At 44.0% G+C, this 17,518-nt stretch overlaps 1 protein-coding gene across 1 annotated transcript in view; it reads left to right on the top strand.

Moving 5' to 3' along the window:
• The first annotated feature begins 2,461 nt into the window (after positions 1 to 2,461).
• The window catches only part of AGBL2 (ATP/GTP binding protein like 2), a 50,729-nt gene continuing 35,672 nt past the window's right edge, over positions 2,462 to 17,518 (top strand). Inside the window, exons 1-5 of the mRNA XM_038765223.1 lie at positions 2,462 to 2,571; positions 8,670 to 8,730; positions 9,283 to 9,418; positions 13,773 to 13,958; positions 15,001 to 15,108. Of these exons, the coding sequence (XP_038621151.1) occupies positions 8,716 to 8,730; positions 9,283 to 9,418; positions 13,773 to 13,958; positions 15,001 to 15,108 (445 nt within the window). The 5' untranslated portion in view covers positions 2,462 to 2,571; positions 8,670 to 8,715. The remainder of the gene's footprint in view (positions 2,572 to 8,669; positions 8,731 to 9,282; positions 9,419 to 13,772; positions 13,959 to 15,000; positions 15,109 to 17,518) is intronic.

The following is a 17,518-nucleotide window of genomic DNA, read 5'->3' as shown; positions in this document are numbered from 1 at the left end:
CTTCCTTTTTTTTTGTTTATTTTGTTTTGTTTTGGGTTTGTTTTTTTGTTTGTTTTGATTTTTCACCCCAGCATGTTTAAACCATGATTATTCCTTGGGAATTTTTGACTTCTACTGTTAGCATAAGGCTATTGTTCCTGTTCTACACCGTTGAGGTCTATCAAAAGCTGTTTCCCCATGTTGATGAATGACTGAACTGTGCAAAGAAGGTGTTCTCCAAGCAGGAAAAGAATGAAAAGTGACTGCTCATTTCACCTGGACTCACTGAGTATTGAATTTCAGAATTGGCTCAGAGATGGGCTTTTAATAACTTGAACTTTTTTCCTGGCAGTGGGTATGTCAGGAGCCACTTAAAGCTCCATCGGATTTCATTTTATCTGGGTTTCTAAGGCGGCTGATTTTTCTCCATAAAGATTCTAGTGTTTAAGCAGCAGTGCCCTTATTTCTATGTTTTATTGTAATCAGGTGAAAGTCACTTTGTGTAAACTGAAGGAAGAGCAAATTGTATTTTAAAAGGTGTTTGTATTTCTCCAGTTTTTGACTTTGTAAATTTGTACATAATGCACTAATAAATTCATTTTTTATACTTCCGACACCAGTTTTCCTTGTTTGTAACTAATCTGTTTTCCATTAATTCTGGAGTCAGTGGCACAAGAATTTGTCAACTTTAGGTATTGTTTTCTTCAGCATCACAGGGAAGATGGCTCAGGACGGTTATCTTCCACAGATCAATCATCAGTCGTATTTATTGAGCGCTTACTGTGTGCAGAGCACACAGATATAGAAAAGCATTAGCAGTGACTGCAGAGGTCACACTAAATCATGTAGGTTTTTTAAATTTGTTTTACTGCAGCGTACATAGGAACATTGCAGCGTTTGGGTGAAATGAACGACTTGGAAATCTGATAAAATTGAAACATCCACACCCATCCAGTCTTAATCTTCCCTCAATCCATCAGTATTTGAGGACCTACAGTGTGAAGCACTGTACTAAGTGCTCGGGGGGGGAGTGCAGTAATAATTCTGGTCATTTAAGTACTTACTATGTGCCAAGCACTGTGGATACAGTAGAGGGTATATTATACCAGAAGGACTTTGGCTATGGGGGAGAAGTGGTCAGTTGCATATGAAGGGGAAGAGCATTGAGCTGGAAGTCAGGCCTGAGATAAAAAGCAAGGAATAGTGCTTAGCTTAAAAGGAATCAAGTGTGGGATAATAATAATGGCATTTACGAAGTGCTTACTATGTGCAAAGCACTATACTAAGCGCTGGGGAGGTTACAAGGTGATCAGACTGTCCCATGGGGGGCTCACAGTCTCAATCCCCATTTTACAGATGAGGGAACTGAGGCCCAGAGAAGTGAAGTGACTTGCCCAAAGTCACACAGCTGACAAGTGGCAGAGCTGGGACTTGAACCTCTGACTCCAAAGCCCGTGCTCTTTCCACTAAGCCACGCTCTGGGATATACCGGGATAAAAGTGCAGGGAGAGTCGACTGCCTTAAAACCAAAGGTTAGGAGTTTCTACTAAATGTAGAGAGGGATAGGCGCAATTGAAAGGTTATTTTTTTTTTTGAGTGGGTGACAAAGTTATAGAAAAATCACCATTTCCCCTATCAGAAATTTAACATCTGTCTTCCCCTGTAGGCTTTAAGCTCCTTGTGTGCAATCAATCAATCGTATTTATTGAGCGCTTACTATGTGCAGAGCACTGTACTAAGCGCTTGGGAAGTACAAGTTGGCAACAACTTGCGTGCAGGGTTTGGTTCTACCAGGTATTGTATCGTTCTTTCCCAAGTGCTTAGTTTACAGTGTTCTGCGCATGGTAAGCACTCATCAATCGTATTTATTGAGCGCTTCCTGTGTGCAGAGCACTGTACCAAGCGCTTAATAAATAGCATTAATTGATCGGAGAGACAGGAAGCCGATCCAGAAGTAAAGCTGGGATATGGCGAGGGCTTATACCAAGGAGGTAGCCCTGGATGGAAAGGAAGGTAGAGATGCTGCAGACCTTGTGGAGAAAGAACTGACAGCATTTGGCCGGTTTTGTGGTGAGGTTGAAAGAGATTAGATGACACGTCCTTGCTGATCTCTGCCTTCTCCATCTGAACTTTTTCCCTATTTCTGAGGGTCAGACTTGTTCACCTGGAGATATTAGGCGCTTCCTCGAGCACCGGTGGCCACTGAAGTGGGCCTCACGGTGGCCTTTTTCCAAGATATTAGGCGCTTCCTCGAGCACCGGGGGCGACTGAGGTGGGCCTCACGGTGGCCTTTTTCCCCCCTCTCCTTGGTTTCCCGTGCCAGGTCACACGGGAGGGGGCAAGGGGAAGGACCCACTCGGTTTCCATGGTGACTAAGGGGGGGGGGCCAGCCTATGGGTGCGGAGCTCGGTTGCCTGGAAACCGGAGCTGTCTCGGAAACTGTTGACTGTTGACAAGCGAGCGGTTGAGTCTCCCCACTACAGAGAAAAAGGAGGAGCAGGAGCACTAAAGTGAAGCACCACCTCAACGGTATCCTCTGCCTCTTCCTGGGACACCTCTTCTCACCCGTATCTTTTTCTCCCCCACTTCCAGGTATCCTAGCAACCCAATCCGAGCCTGTCGCTTCCTTGGGATCTGTAAGCATTCCACTCTCCTGATCCTCTCCTTCTAGCCTTTCTTTTAATGATGGCGTTTATTCAGCGCTTACTATGTGCAAAGCACCGTTCTAAGCGCTGGGGAGGTCACAAGGTGTTCAGGTTGTCCCACATGGGGCTCACAGTCTTCATCCCCATTTTCCAGATGAGGTACTGGGGCCCAGAGAAGTGAAGTGACTTGCCCAAAGTCACCCAGCTGACAGTTGGCGGAGCCAGGGTTTGAACCCATGACCTCTGACTCCAAAGCCCTGGCTCCTTCCACTGAGCCACGCTGCTTCTCTGAGCATGAACTTATCAAATATCTTATCAATACCTATATATATGAAATATATATATATATATATATATATATATATATATATATATATATACAGTCTTTTAGACTGTGAGCCCACTGTTGGGTAGGGACTGTCTCTATATGTTGCCAATTTGTACTTCCCAAGCGCTTAGTACAGTGCTCTGCACATAGCACTCAAATACGAGTGATGATATATGTTTGTACATATTTGTTACTCTATTTTACTTGTACATATCTATTCTATTTATTTTGTTTTGTTAGTATGTTTGGTTTTGTTCTCTGTCTCCCCCTTTAAGACTGTGAGCCCGCTGTTGGGTAGGGACTGTCGCTATATGTTGCCAACTTGGACTTCCCAAGCGCTTAGTACAGTGCTCTGCACACAGTAAGCGCTCAATAAATACGATTGATGATGGTGATGATGAAATATCTTGCTTTCAGGTGGGTCCTGGGGTCATGTTTGGGGCAAGGGGGAGCCGGGCTGAAAAGTTGTTGCCAACTTGTACTTCCCAAGCGCTTAGTACAGTGCTCTGCACACAGTAAGTGCCGAATTGTACTTTCTAAGCCCTTAGGATAGTGCTCTGCATACAGTAAGTGCTCAATAAATACGATTGAATGAATGAATGAATGCACAGTAAATACTGCTGATTGATATTTTATTTGTACATATTTATTCTATTTATTTTATTTTGTTAATATGTTTTGTTTTGTTGTCTGTCTCCCCCTTCTAGACTGTGAGCCCGCTGTTGGTAGGGACCGTCTCTAGATGTTGCCAACTTGGACTTCCCAAGCGCTTAGTCCAGTGCTCTGCACACAGTAAGCGCTCAATAAATACGATTGAATGAATGAATTAATAAATATGATTGAATGAATGAATGACTGAATGAAAAGAAAGGAGACAGCTTTGAGCAGATCACCTGCTCAGCCTCCACAAGACTTCACCGTTTTTAAATGATATTTATTAAGCTCTTACTGTGTGCCAGGCACTGTACTAAGCTCGGGGGTAGATAGAAGTCACTTCACTTCCCTATGCCTCAGTTGCCTCATCTGTAAAATGGGGATTAAGACTGTGAGCCCCCTTTGGGACAACCCGAGCACCTTGTAACCTCCCCAGTGCTTAGAACAGTGCTTTGCACATAGTAAGTACTTAATAAATGCCATCATTATTATGTCAGCTGCCAATCAATCTGCGCATCAGGCAGAAACTCCTCACCCTGGGCTTCCAGGCTGTCCATCCCCTGGCCCCCTCCTACCTCCCCTCCCTTCTCTCCTTCTCCAGCCCAGCCCGCACCCTCCGCTCCTCCGCCGCTCATCTCCTCACCGGGCCTCGTTCTCGCCTGTCCCGCCATCGACCCCCGGCCCACGTCCTCCCCCAGGCCTGGAATGCCCCCAATCCCTCTGCCCATCCGCCAAGCTCGCTCTCTTCCTCCCTTCAAGGCCCTGCTGAGAGCTCACCTCCTCCAGGAGGCCTTCCCAGACTGAGCCCCTTCTTTCCTCTCCCCCTCGTCCCCCTCTCCATCCCCCCGTCTTGCCTCCTTCCCTTCCCCACAGCACCTGTATATATGTATATATGGTTGTGGTTGCACATATTTATTACTCTATTTATTTATTTATTTATTTATTTATTTTACTTGTACATTTCTATCCTATTTATTTTATTTTGTTGGTATGTTTGGTTCTGTTCTCTGTCTCCCCCTTTTAGACTGTGAGCCCACTGTTGGGTAGGGACTGTCTCTGTGTGTTGCCAATTTGTACTTCCCAAGCGCTTAGTACAGTGCTCTGCACATAGTAAGCGCTCAATAAATATGATTGATTGATTGATTGATTGATTTTTAACTCAAACTATTATTGTTTTTTTTCTGTAGCTTTTTCAATGTATGGAGGCTGGGCGACACCCCCCCCGGGAGCCCCTTCCTTCCTCTCCCCCTCGTCCCCCTCTCCATCCCCCCATCTTACGTCCTTCATATATGTACATATGTTTGTACATATTTATTACTCTATTTATTTTACTTGTACATATCTATTCTATTCTATTTTGTTAGTATGTTTGGTTTTGTTCTCTGTCTCCGCCTTTTAGACTGTGAGCCCACTGTTGGGTAGGAACCGTCTCTATACGTTGCCAACTTGTACTTCCCAAGCGCTTAGTACAGTGCTCTGCACACAGTAAGCGCTCAATAAATACGATTGATTGATTGATTGTGTCCGTGTAGTAATAGTAATTATATTTATGAAGTGCTTATTGTATCCTCAAGTGCTTTGCACATAGTAAGCACTTAACAAATACCATCATTATTATGAGGTAACTGAGGCACAGAGAAGTGAAGTGACTTGACCAAGGTCACACAAGCAGACAAGTGGTGGAGCCAGAATTAGAACCCAAGTCCTTCCAACTCCCAGGCCCGTGCTCTCTCCACTAGGCCACATTGCTTCTCACCATTAATAATAATAATGGCATTTGTTAAGTGCTTTGTGTGACGCACTATTCTAAGCACTGGGGGGGATACAAGGTGATCAGGTTGTCCCACGTAGGGCTCACGGTCTTAATCCCCATTTTACAGATGAGGGAACTGAGGCTCAGAGAAGTTAGGTGACTTGCCCAAGGTCACAGAGCAGACGTGGCGGAGCCGGGATTAGAACCCATGACCTCTGACTCCCAAGCCCGAGCTCTTTCTACTGAGCCACGCTGCTTCTCACCATTAACTGTCCTGGAGCGGGGAGCCTCCATAAACTGAACCTTAGTGTTTTATCACCCCAGTCTTGACTTTTAGGAGAAACACGATAAGACAGCTGGTCTCGGTTGCCCTCCGTTTCCCCAACTCAACTGTTTCCTCAACTACAGAGAAGCAGCGTGGCTCAGTGGAAAGAGCCCGGGCTTTGAAGACAGAGGTCATGGGTTCAAATCCCGGCTCCACCGATTGTCAGCTGGGTGATTTGGGGCAAGTCACTTCACTTCTCTATGCCTCTGTTACCTCATCTGTAAAATAGGGATTACGACTGTGAGCCCTCTGAGGGACGACCTGATCACCTTGTAACCTCCGCAGTGCTTAGAACAGTGCTTTGCACATAGTCAGTGCTTAATAAATACCATCATTATTATTATTAACTCAAACTATTATTGTTTTTTTCTGTAGCTGTTTCAATGTTTGTACATATTTGTTACTCTACTTGTACATATCTATTCTATTTATTTTATTTTGTTAGTATGTTTGGTTTTGTTCTCTGTCTTCCCCCTTTTAGACTGTGAGCCCACTGTTGGGTAGGGACTGTCTCTATATGTTGCCAACTTGTACTTCCCAAGCGCTTAGTACAGTGCTCTGCACACAGTAAGCGCTCAATAAATACGATTGATGATGATGATGATGATGATGATGATGATGAATGTATGGAGGCTGGGCGATGCCCCACCCGGGAGCTTGTGTCCATGTAGTAATAGTAATTATGAAATGCTTATTGTATGCAGAGCACTGGGAAAGAGTATGCTGGTGTATATACACCTGTATATATGTATATATGTTTGTACATATTTATTACTCTATTTATTTATTTTATTTGTACATATCTATTCTATTTGTTTTATTTTGTTAGTATGTTTGCTTTTGTTCTCTGTCTCCCCCTTTTAGACTGTGAGCCCACTGTTGGGTAGGGACTGTCTCTATATGTTGCCAATTTGTACTTCCCAAGCGCTTAGTACAGTGCTCTGCACATAGTAAGCTCTCAATAAATACGATTGATGATGATGATGGTGAGAATTAAGCATGGACCCTGTCCCTCAAAAGGCACACAAATCTGTGCCTTTCAATAGCCTCAAGTGCCTTATGCAGAAATAATAGCCTGAGACCGGGAGTTAGATCGGAACAGACAGGTTAGTCGATATGCATGACACCCAAAAACAGTGTTAGTCATAATTCAGCAAAAATGAAATTATTGATTCTTTCATTCAGTCGTATTTTTTGAGCGCTTACTGTGTGCAGAGCACTGTACTAAGCGCTTGGAAAGTGCAATGCGGCAACAGAGACGGTCCCTACCCAACAATGGGCTCACAGTCTAGAAGGGGGAGACACAACAAAACAAAACAAGTAGACAGGCATCAATAGCATCAAAATAGATAAATGGAATTATAGATATATACACCTCATTAATAAAATGAATAAAATAAATATGTACAAATATACATAAGTGCTGTGGGGTGGGGAAGGGGGTAGAGCAGAGGGAGGGAGTAAGGGCAATGGAGTGAGGATTTTTTGCTTCAAGCGAAGGTTGATAGGCAGCCACTCGAGATTTTTGAGAAGAGGGGTGACATGCCCAAAGCTTTTCTGTAGAAAGATAATCCGGGCAGCAGAGTGAAGTATAGACTGAAGCAGGGAGAGACAGGAGGATGGGAGATCAGAAAGGAGGCTGATGCAGTAATCCAGTCGGGATAAGATGAGAGATTGAACCAACAAGGTAGCAGTTTGGATGGAGAGGAAAGGGCGGACCTTGGCGATGTTGTGAAGGTGAGACCAGCAGGTTTTGGTGACGGATTGGATGTATGGGGTAAATGAGAGAGCGGAGTCGAGGATGACACCAAGGTTGCGGGCTTGTGAGACGGGAAGGATGGTAGTGCCGTCAACAGAGATGGGAAAGTCAGGGAGAGGACAAGGTTTGGGAGGAAAGACAAGGAGCTCAGTCTTCGACATGTTGAGCTTTAGGTGGCGGGCAGACATCCAGATGGAGATGTCCTGAAGGCAGGAGGAGATGCGAGCCTGGAGGGAGGGGGAGAGAGCAGGGGCAGAGATGGAGATCTGGGTGTCATCAGCGTAGAGGTGATAGTTGAAGCCGTGGGAGCGAATGAGGTCACCAAGGGAGTGAGTGTAGGTGGAGAACAGAAGGGGACCAAGAACTGACCCTTGAGGAATCCCTACAGTAAGGGAATGGGAGGGGGAGGAGGAGCAGCCCGCAAAGGAGACTGAGAATTAATGGCCAGAGACATAAGAGGAGAACCAGGAGAGGACGGAGTCCGTGAAGCCAAGGTTGGATAGCGTGTTGAGGAGAAGGAGATGGTCCACACTGTCAAAGACAGCTGAGAGGTTGAGGAGGATTAGGATGGAGTAGGAGCCATTGGATTTGGCAAGAAGGTCATTGGTGACCTTTGAGAGGGCAGTTTCGCTGGGGTGGAGGCGATGGAAGCCAGATTGGAGGGGGTCCAGGAGAGAGTTGGAGTTGAGGAATTCGAGGCAGCGAATGGATGCAACTCGATCACCTTTCCCCCTCCTACCTCACCCCCCCTTCTCTCCTTCTCCAGCCCAGCCCGCGCACTCTGCTCCTCTGCTGCCACTCACCTCCTCACTGGGCCTCGTTCTCACCTGTCCTGCCGTCGACCCCTGGCCCATGTCCTACCTCTGGCCTGGAATGCCCTCCTTATATCCGACCAAACTAGCTCCCTTCCCTTCTTCAAAGGCCTTCTGAGAGCTCACCTCCTCCAGGAGGCCTTCCCAGACCGAGCTCCCCTTTTCCTCTGCTCCTACATACAGGAGGCTCCTTAAGTGCACTCCAATGGTTCTTAATTTTTTATGCTCAATTGAAAACAGGTGGTATCTGATCCAAAGGGTGAGGTAAGAGCTCTAGGTTTAGAATTAATCTTCTAAACTTAATTTCATGCTTTCTGACACCTAGAATTAACCTTAGATAACTGTTTGACACGTTGATCATTATTTGACTGGAACTGGCCAGGCCGATGGTCTTTTCTTTTTTTTCTTCCACAGTCCTTCACTGATTCCTACGAGGACTTTTTGTTTCATTTGCAGTATTATGGCTACTTCAGAGGTAAAACATAATTCCTGTGGGGTTGGGAGTGGGGTGAGAGTATCGGAGTGTTTAAGAAGAACAGACCCAAGTGCAAAGGTGATGTAGAAGGGAGGGTGAATACGGTGGGGAAATGAGTAATTTGTCAGGCATCATGGTCTAACCAGACAGATGCGTGTTGTCAGAAATATTTTTCTCCAATTCCCAACGGGTGAAAACGCACGTGTGATGAGAGAGCAGACTGTATCTAACCAATATCATCTCATTGACTCACAATATGCTTAAATGGAGGCCTCGTTTGGCATACAGAGATTGGATGACTTCCACGCGCAGGAGCTGAAATGGAATCGAGTCTCATTTCCTGATTCCCTGATGTTCCATCCACTGCCAGAGTCATTTCTCCATAGCTGTTCTGTTAGGAATTACTTCAGCGCTTTCATCCATCCCTTCCCTCTAGGCTGACAAATCAACACTCTGAAAGTGTGGGCTAAAAATTGCGGCGGTCAATTCCAGTGTTGTTTCTTTGAGCGTCTCAAGTAACAGGCATCCCGTTAACGATATATTTGTTCTTAGAGCAGAGTGATCATTTGCCGGACTGCCAAACACCAGTGTGTTTGGAAAAGGTGCCCTCAAATCCTTTTGGAAAGGGATAGTAACCCCAAGAGAAGTGATTTGGGCCAGAAAGAGGAGGAGAAGAAGCAGCTAGTATGTGAGTATCTGACAAGTGCAACCAAACATCTCTACAATCAATCAATCAATCAATCGTATTTATTGAGCGCTTACTGTGTGCAGAGCACTGTACTAAGTGCTTGGGAAGTACAAGTAGAGAAGCAGCAGACAAGTGAAGCAGCATGGCTCAGTGGGAAGAGCACGGGCTTTGGAGTCAGAGGTCATGGGTTCGAATCCTGGCTCCGCCACATGTCTGCTGTGTGACCTTGGGCAAGTCACTTAACTTCTTGGAGCCTCAGTTCCCTCATCTGTAAAATGGGGATGATTACTGTGAGCCCCACGCGGGACAACCTGATCACCTTGTATCCCCCCCAGCGCTTAGAACAGTGCTTTGCACATAGCGCTCAACAAATGCCATCATTATTTATTTATTATTACAAGTTGGCAACATATAGAGAGAGTCCCTACCCAACAGTGAGGTTGGATTTAAAGTGGTGGTGGAGGGAACCAGGGGAAGAGAGGTAGGGAATTCGCCATATTGCCTCAGCCTCAAGCGCTTAGTACAGTGCTCTGCACACAGTAAGTGCTCAATAAATATGATTGATTGATTGATTGATTATGCGTAGACCAATCACGCATAATCGATCAATCGTATTTATGATACGATCTGCTTCCTCCTTTCTCTCCCCCTCCTCCCCCTCCCCCCAGGCCTTACCTCCTTCCCCTCCCCACAGCTCCTGTATATATGTATGTATGTTTGTATGTATTTATTACTCTTATTTGTACAGATTTATTCTACTTATTTTATTTTGTTAATATGTTTTGTTTTGTTCTCTGTCTCCCCCTTCTAGACTGTGAGCCCACTGTTGGGTAGGGACCGTCTCTATATGTTGCCAGCTTGTACTTCCCAAGCACTTAGTACAGTGCTCTGCACACAGTAAGCGCTCAATAAATACGATTGAATGAATGAAAGAATCACAGAGCGCACATGCTGCTGGTCTGCCTCTGCTCTTTGCCTGAGGCTCCTCGCTGACCTCCCTGTCTCCAGCCTCTCCTTTCTCTTCATTCTACGGCCCATATAATAATAATAATGGTATTTGTTAAGCGCTTGCTATGTGCAAAGCACTGTTCTAAGCGCTGGGGGATACAAGGTGATCAGGTTGTCCCATGTGGGGCTCCCAGTCTTAATCCCCATTTTACAGATGAGGGAACTGAGGCACAGAGAAGTTAAGTGACTTGCCCAAAGTCACACAGCTGACAAGTGGGAGAGGCAGGATTTGAACCCATGACCGGTGACTCCAAAACCCGGGCTCTTTCCACTGAGCCACGCTGCGCCTGTCTCCCCACTCCTCAAAAACAGCCAGTGGTTGTCCATGCCTCTCTTTAGCCAGCGGAAACTCCTGAATATTGGCTTTAAAGTGCTCAATCAGCTCTTTCCTCCTGACTTATCCTCTCTCTTCTCCCACAGCACCCCAGATCACACTCTTCATTCCCCTCAAGCCAGCCTATTCCCACACCTCGTTCAATCAATCAATCAATCAATCGTATTTATTGAGCGCTTACTGTGTGCAGAGCACTGTATTAAGCGCTTGGGAAGTCCAAGTTGGCAACATCTAGAGACAGTCCCTACCCAACAGTGGGCTCACAGTCTAGAAGGGGGAGACAGAGAACAAAACCAAACATACTAACAAAATAAAAATAAAATAAAATAAAATCATTCCTGTCTCTTCCACCATCAGTGGCTTGCTCACGACCTCCCTCCATCCTGGAATTCTTGGAAGTACTTGCTTCCTTTATTTTTTTACATATTTATTTATTTATTACTATTTTATTTTACATATTTTACATATCACACATATTTTACATATTTATTACTCTATTTATTTATTTATTTATTTTACTTGTACATTTCTATCCTACTTATTTTATTTTGTTGGTATGTTTGGTTCTGTTCTCTGTCTCCCCCTTTTAGACTGTGAGCCCACTGTTGGGTAGGGACTGTCTCTATGTGATGCCAATTTGTACTTCCCAAGCGCTTAGTACAGTGCTCTGCACATAGTAAGCACTCAATAAATACGATTGATTGATTGATTGATTGATTCCGCTCCCTAAAGCACTTCTGAGCTTTCCACTCCATTATTTCATCTATCAAAGTAATCCAGTGCTTCTAATCAACAAGGTTTCACAGGAGCAGTGTGGCCTAGTCATTCACTCATTCAGTCACTCAATCATATTTATCGAGTGCTTACTGTGTGCAGAGCACTGTACTAAGCGCTTGGGAAAGTACAATATAGCAATAAAGAGAGACAATCACTACACACGACGGGCTCACAGTCTAGTCGTTAGAGCACGGGCCTGGAATCAGGACCTGAGTCGTTATGTCAGGGAATGTATCTACTAATTCTGTTCGTATTGTACTGACACAAGCACTTAGTACAGTGCTTGGCACTTAGTAAGCGGATCGAATCATAAATACGATTGATCGATTGATTCTAATCCTAGCCCCACCATATAGTCTCTATATGTTGCCAATTTGTGCTTCCCAAGCGCTTAGTACAGTGCTCTGCACATAGTAAGCGCTCAATAAATACGATTGATGATGATGATGATGATATAGTAATAATAGTGGTATTTGTTAAGCGCTTACTATGGGCCAAGTGCTGTTCTAAGGACTGGGGTAGAGACAGGGTAATCAGGTTGTCCCCCGTGGTTTGTACATATTTATTACTCTATTTATTTATATTACTTTTACATATCTATTCTATTTTATTTTGCTAGTATGTTTGGCTTTGTTCTCTGTCTCCCCCTTTTAGACTGTGAGCCCACTGTTGGGGAGGGACTGTCTCTATATGTTGCCAACTTGTAATTCCCAAGTGCTTAGTACAGTGCTCTGCACACAGTAAACGCTCAATAAATATGATTGATTGATTGATTAATCCTCATTTTGCAGATGAGGTAACTGAGGCCCAGAGAAGCTGTGTGACTTGCCCAAAGTCACACAACTGACAAATGGCGGAGCCGGGATCAGAAACCCATGACCTCTGACCCCCAAGCCCATGCTCTTTCCACTAAGCCAAGCTGCTTTTCAATGATGATGATGATGGTATTTGTTAAGCGCTTACTATGTGCCAAGCACTGTTCTAAGCACTGAGGGAGATACAAGGTAATCTGGTTGTCTCACGTGGGGCTTCATCCCCATTTTGCAGATAAGGGAACTGAGGCACAGAGAAGTGAAGTGACTCACCCAAAGTCACACAGCTGACAAATGGCAGAGCTGGGATTTAGAACCCATGACCTCTGACTCCCAAGCCCGGGCTCTTTCCACTGAGCCACGCTGCTTCTCTGTGTGCTTCTCTGCTTCTCTATGTGCCTTCTCAATGTGCCTGCCGTGTGACCTCGGACAAGTCACTCAACTTCTCTGTGCCTCGGTTACCTCATCTGTAAAACGGGGATATCACACCCACAATCTCCCTCCTCCTTAGATTATGAGCCCTGAGGGAGACAGGGACTGTGTCTGACCTGGTTATCTTCCCTAGCACTTAGAACAGTGTTTGATACATAGTAAGTGCTTAAAGATACCACAATTGTTATTATTATTATTATCATTATTATCATTATTATTCAAGGGGCCTCCAACCTAATTTAGAGAAGCAGCGTGGCCTAGTAGATAGAGGACAGAAGGATCTGGGTTCTAATCCCAGCTCTGCCACGTGTCTGCTGTGTGACCTTGAGCACTTCACTTCTCTGGGCCTCAGTTACCTCATCTGTAAAATGGGGAACAAAGATTGTGAGCCCCATTTGGGACAGGGACGGCATCCAATCCAATTTGCTTGTATCAATCCCAGCCCTCAGAACAGTGCCTGGCACGTAATAATCAATCAATCAATCAATCGTATTTATTGAGCGCTTACTGTGTGCAGAGCAATCAATCAATCAATCGTATTTATTGAGCGCTTACTGTATGCAAAGCACTGTACTAAGCGCTTGGGAAGTCCAAGTTGGCAACATCTAGAGACAGTCCCTACCCAACAGTGGGCTCACAGTCTAAAAGGGGGAGACAGAGATCAAAACCAAACATACTAACAAAATAAAATAAATAGAATAGATATGTACAAGTAAAATAAATAAATAGAGTAATAACTATGTACAAACATATATACATATATATTAGTGGCATTATATATTAGTGGCATTTATTAAGCGTTTAGTATGTGCAGAGCACTGCATCAGCCTCCCAACCTCCCGTCTCTTCCCGCTTCAGTCCAGACTTCACTCTGCTGCCCGGATTATCTTTGTACAGAAAGCACTTAACGAATGCCACGGTTATTATTATTTAGAGTAACTTTTACCGGGTGTCGCAGGGGCGTTTCACCCTCCGTCTCTCCCTTTAATAGGTACCTTTATGCTGGACGCGACAATTATCAAGAGCAATCAGCTACTTTATGACAGCGAGGGCCAGGGAACCCCTCAACTGAGGGAACCTCGAGAGCTCTTTGCCTTTCCTGCCCTGAATGAATCGCTACGGGCCCCACGGTGGCCAATAGAACGCGAAGTCATCAAGGAAAAAATCCATCACATTGGTACTGTGACTTCCGTTATCTTTGCCGACCTCCCTATTTTACAATATACTGGGAAATAGTGGGTTTGGAAGTGTGCACATTTTCCTTTTAAATCTATAGAACCCCTATCCTCATGGAGCTTGCATTATAATTAAGTAATCATTCATTCATTCATTCAATCGTATTTATTGAGCCCTTACTGTGTGCAGAGCACTGTACTAAGCGCTTGGGAAGTCCAAGTTGGCAACACATAGAGACGGCGGTCCCTACCCAACAGCGGGCTCACAGTCTAGAAGGGGGAGACAGGGAACAAAACCAAACCTATTAACAAAATAAAATAAATGGATAAATAATCAGCTAAAGCTATAGGGGGTTGTCAACCTCACCAGCTCTTTAGGGCTCGGGCTTCATTTCAAGTCCCTGTGGTTTTCGTCTCTTGAAGCGAGGACTTTGGCATCTCTTGAAAACTGTAATTTTAGGAATGTTCAATAGAAAGTCCCCCCCGCAAGCGTTGTTGAGAAGAGGAATCCTGATCGATTTCCCAATCCAAACTGGAAAAAAAAAGGGTAAACTTTAGAGACACGCGATAGGCGAACAAGATAGGTTTCTTTAAGGATTTAGCCCTCATCATCATCAATCGTATTTATTGAGCGCTTACTGTGTGCAGAGCACTGTACTAAGCGCTTGGGAAGTACAAGTTGGCAACACATAGAGACAGTCCCTACCCAACAGTGGGCTCACAGTCTAAAAGAGTGGGCTCATAGTCCAAAGATGATGATCAGGACAGTGTTATTTAGTAATAATAGTAATAGTAATAATAACATTTATCAAAGCAACAGAGTAATAGAAATACATAAGTGTACACAATTGAATAAATGCCTATTCATAAGTCCCGAGAATGGTTAGAATAAGTACATAACTTTTTATCAGTTCTGGTAACTTGTACTATAAGAATGTTCTCACAGTTGATCATTTTTTTTTATCAGTTCGAGTTACATGTGCCTCAGAAATGTTTTCTCAGTTGATCCTCCTGTTATGCCTTTCTTGGGTGTCTCTTTTTCAGAGTGGATTCCACCTCTACCTGAGTATTTCTACCAACCTACAGGACAGGAGAAGGTGCCACAAATTGTAGGAGAGGAGAAAGGAACTGTTGTATATCATATAGACTCAGGTATTCTCATTTTCCTGGGCACGGAAAATATAAAAAATAGATTTTCAATAGTCTGTGGCAAAACCAACAGCTGAAGTGTAATGAAAACCTCTCCCCTAGTCTAATGTGAGGGAGAGCTTAAATATGATTAGAAGAGAGGTACAGAATTTAAGACAATTTTAACAGCAGGTGCTCTCCTGAAATATAAAATGCATGTGGGTTTGTATATTTGTATGTATGTATATGCATATATACATTTTAAGAAAATGCCAACCTAGGATAAGATTTAAAACATATTTTTCTGTGATTTAAGTCACTCTGCTGCACACTGATCCAGGGCCAAAAAGATAGAAACGAAAAACCAGAAAAAATTAAATCTTAAAATAACCACCCAAGGCAAGGAGCGAGAACAGAGGTAGAACAGAAGGTTTTCTTTAGAGAGAGGCTGTAAATTATCCATATTAGAGTATTTAAATAACTAAATTTTCGCTAATAAGGGAGAGAAATGTAAAGTTCTCAGAGTTTCGAAGTCAAACCCCAAACTAGTAAACAAAATGACCATGCCTGCACAGAGTGGACACATTTTTAAAAAAAGAATTGACTAGAATTTTCCTAAACAAAATTCTGCTGGGGGCTTAATTCTAGCGTGGCTCAGTGGAAAGAGCCCGGGCTTTGGAGTCAGAGGTCATGGGTTCAAATCCCTGCTCCACCACTTGTCAGCTGTGTGACTTTGGGCAAGTCACTTCACTTCTCTGTGCCTCGGTTGCCTCATCTGTAGAATGAGGATTAAGACTGTGAGCCCGATGTGGGTCAACCTGATCACCTTGTAACCTCCCCAGTGCTTAGAACAGTGCTGTGCACATAGTAAGCGCTTAATAAATGCCATCATTATTATTATTATTACCTAGATCAAACATTCGTTCGTTCATTCAGTTGTATTCATTGAGCGCTTACTGTGCGCAGAGCACTGGACTGAGCACTTGGGAGAGTACAATGCAACAATAAACAGACACATTCCCTGCTTACAGCGAGCTTACAGTCTAGAGGGGGAGACAGGCATTAATGTAAATAAATAAATTACAGATATGTATTTAAGTGCTGAGGGGCTGGGAGGGGGGATGAATAACGGGAGCAGGTCAGGGGGACGCAGAAGGGAATGGAAGACGAGGAAAGGAGGTCTTAATCAGGAAGACCCAACATTAAGCTCTCGCATTATATCAGGGATTGCCCTATGAAGATAAAATAAATGCATTTGGTGGCACTGATCCCGTTTTTGCACTTTTTCACCAAACAACGCCATTCAGCGTTCTGCCCACAATCCAAGTAGGCTGGCGGGAGGCAGCAGCTGTCAATCAGAAAACTCCTCACCGATCAGGAAACAAGAACAAAGATAGTTTCTCCCATTCTGTGCCCCTCTGGGAATATGGCTGGTAGGAACAAGTGGAACAAGGAACAATTGGAATCGTCCTAAACTGGACGATTCCAATTTCCCCACTGAACTGCTTTCAGATCTTGATATCGTTTGGACTCCGAGCCCGTGTTCCAGGCCACTCTATTAACAAAAACATGGACACATCAGCCATTCAGATGCAAGAAATGAAAGCGTATGGTTGGAGAACAACATTACAAGGATGGGATAAGCTGCAAAAGGGGAGCAGTGACCCCTACCCCAAATCTTCTCATCCCCTAATTATTCCTTCCAGCAACTCCGTAGTTCAATAACATTAAAGATGTACGCTAGAAAGGCGATCTCATAGTGGTGGCCAACATCTGGGCCCTATTACTTCTCTATGTTGTTGGTATTTCCCTTCCACCTTCCCCTCCCCATTGTAATAAGTACATATTTATTACTCTATTTATTTTACTTGTACGTGTTTATTCTATTTATTTTGTTAATATGTTTTGTTTTGTTGTCTGTCTCCCCCTTCTAGACTGTGAGCCCGCTGTTGGGTAGGGACCATCTCTATATGTTGCCAACTTGTCCTTCCCAAGCACTTAGTACAGTGCTCTGCACACAGTAAGTGCTCAATAAATACGATTGAATGAGTGAATGAACCAGAGAATGCAAATGGCGCTGGGCAAGCCGCTATCATCATCATCATCATCATCAATCGTATTTATTGAGCGCTTACTATGTGCAGAGCACTGTACTAAGCGTTTGGGAAGTACAAATTGGCAACATATAGAGACAGTCCCTACCCAACAGTGGACTCACAGTCTAAAAGGGGGAGACAGAGAACAAAACCAAACATACTAACAAAATAAAATAAATAGAATAGATATGTACAAATAAAATAAATAAATAAATAGAGTAATAAATATGTACAAACATATATACATATATACAGGTGCTATCAATATAATCAATTCCTTTGTGCAGGTTCTTGGGCCTGAAGTTTCAAGGACCAGATCTGTCCATTGTTCTCGATGG

Source organism: Tachyglossus aculeatus, chromosome 22 (genome assembly GCF_015852505.1).
Source record: "Tachyglossus aculeatus isolate mTacAcu1 chromosome 22, mTacAcu1.pri, whole genome shotgun sequence".
Taxonomy (NCBI): Eukaryota; Metazoa; Chordata; class Mammalia; order Monotremata; family Tachyglossidae; genus Tachyglossus; species Tachyglossus aculeatus.
The sequence above is the reverse complement of the archived record's forward strand: the minus strand, read 5'-3'. Positions and strand labels throughout refer to the sequence as shown.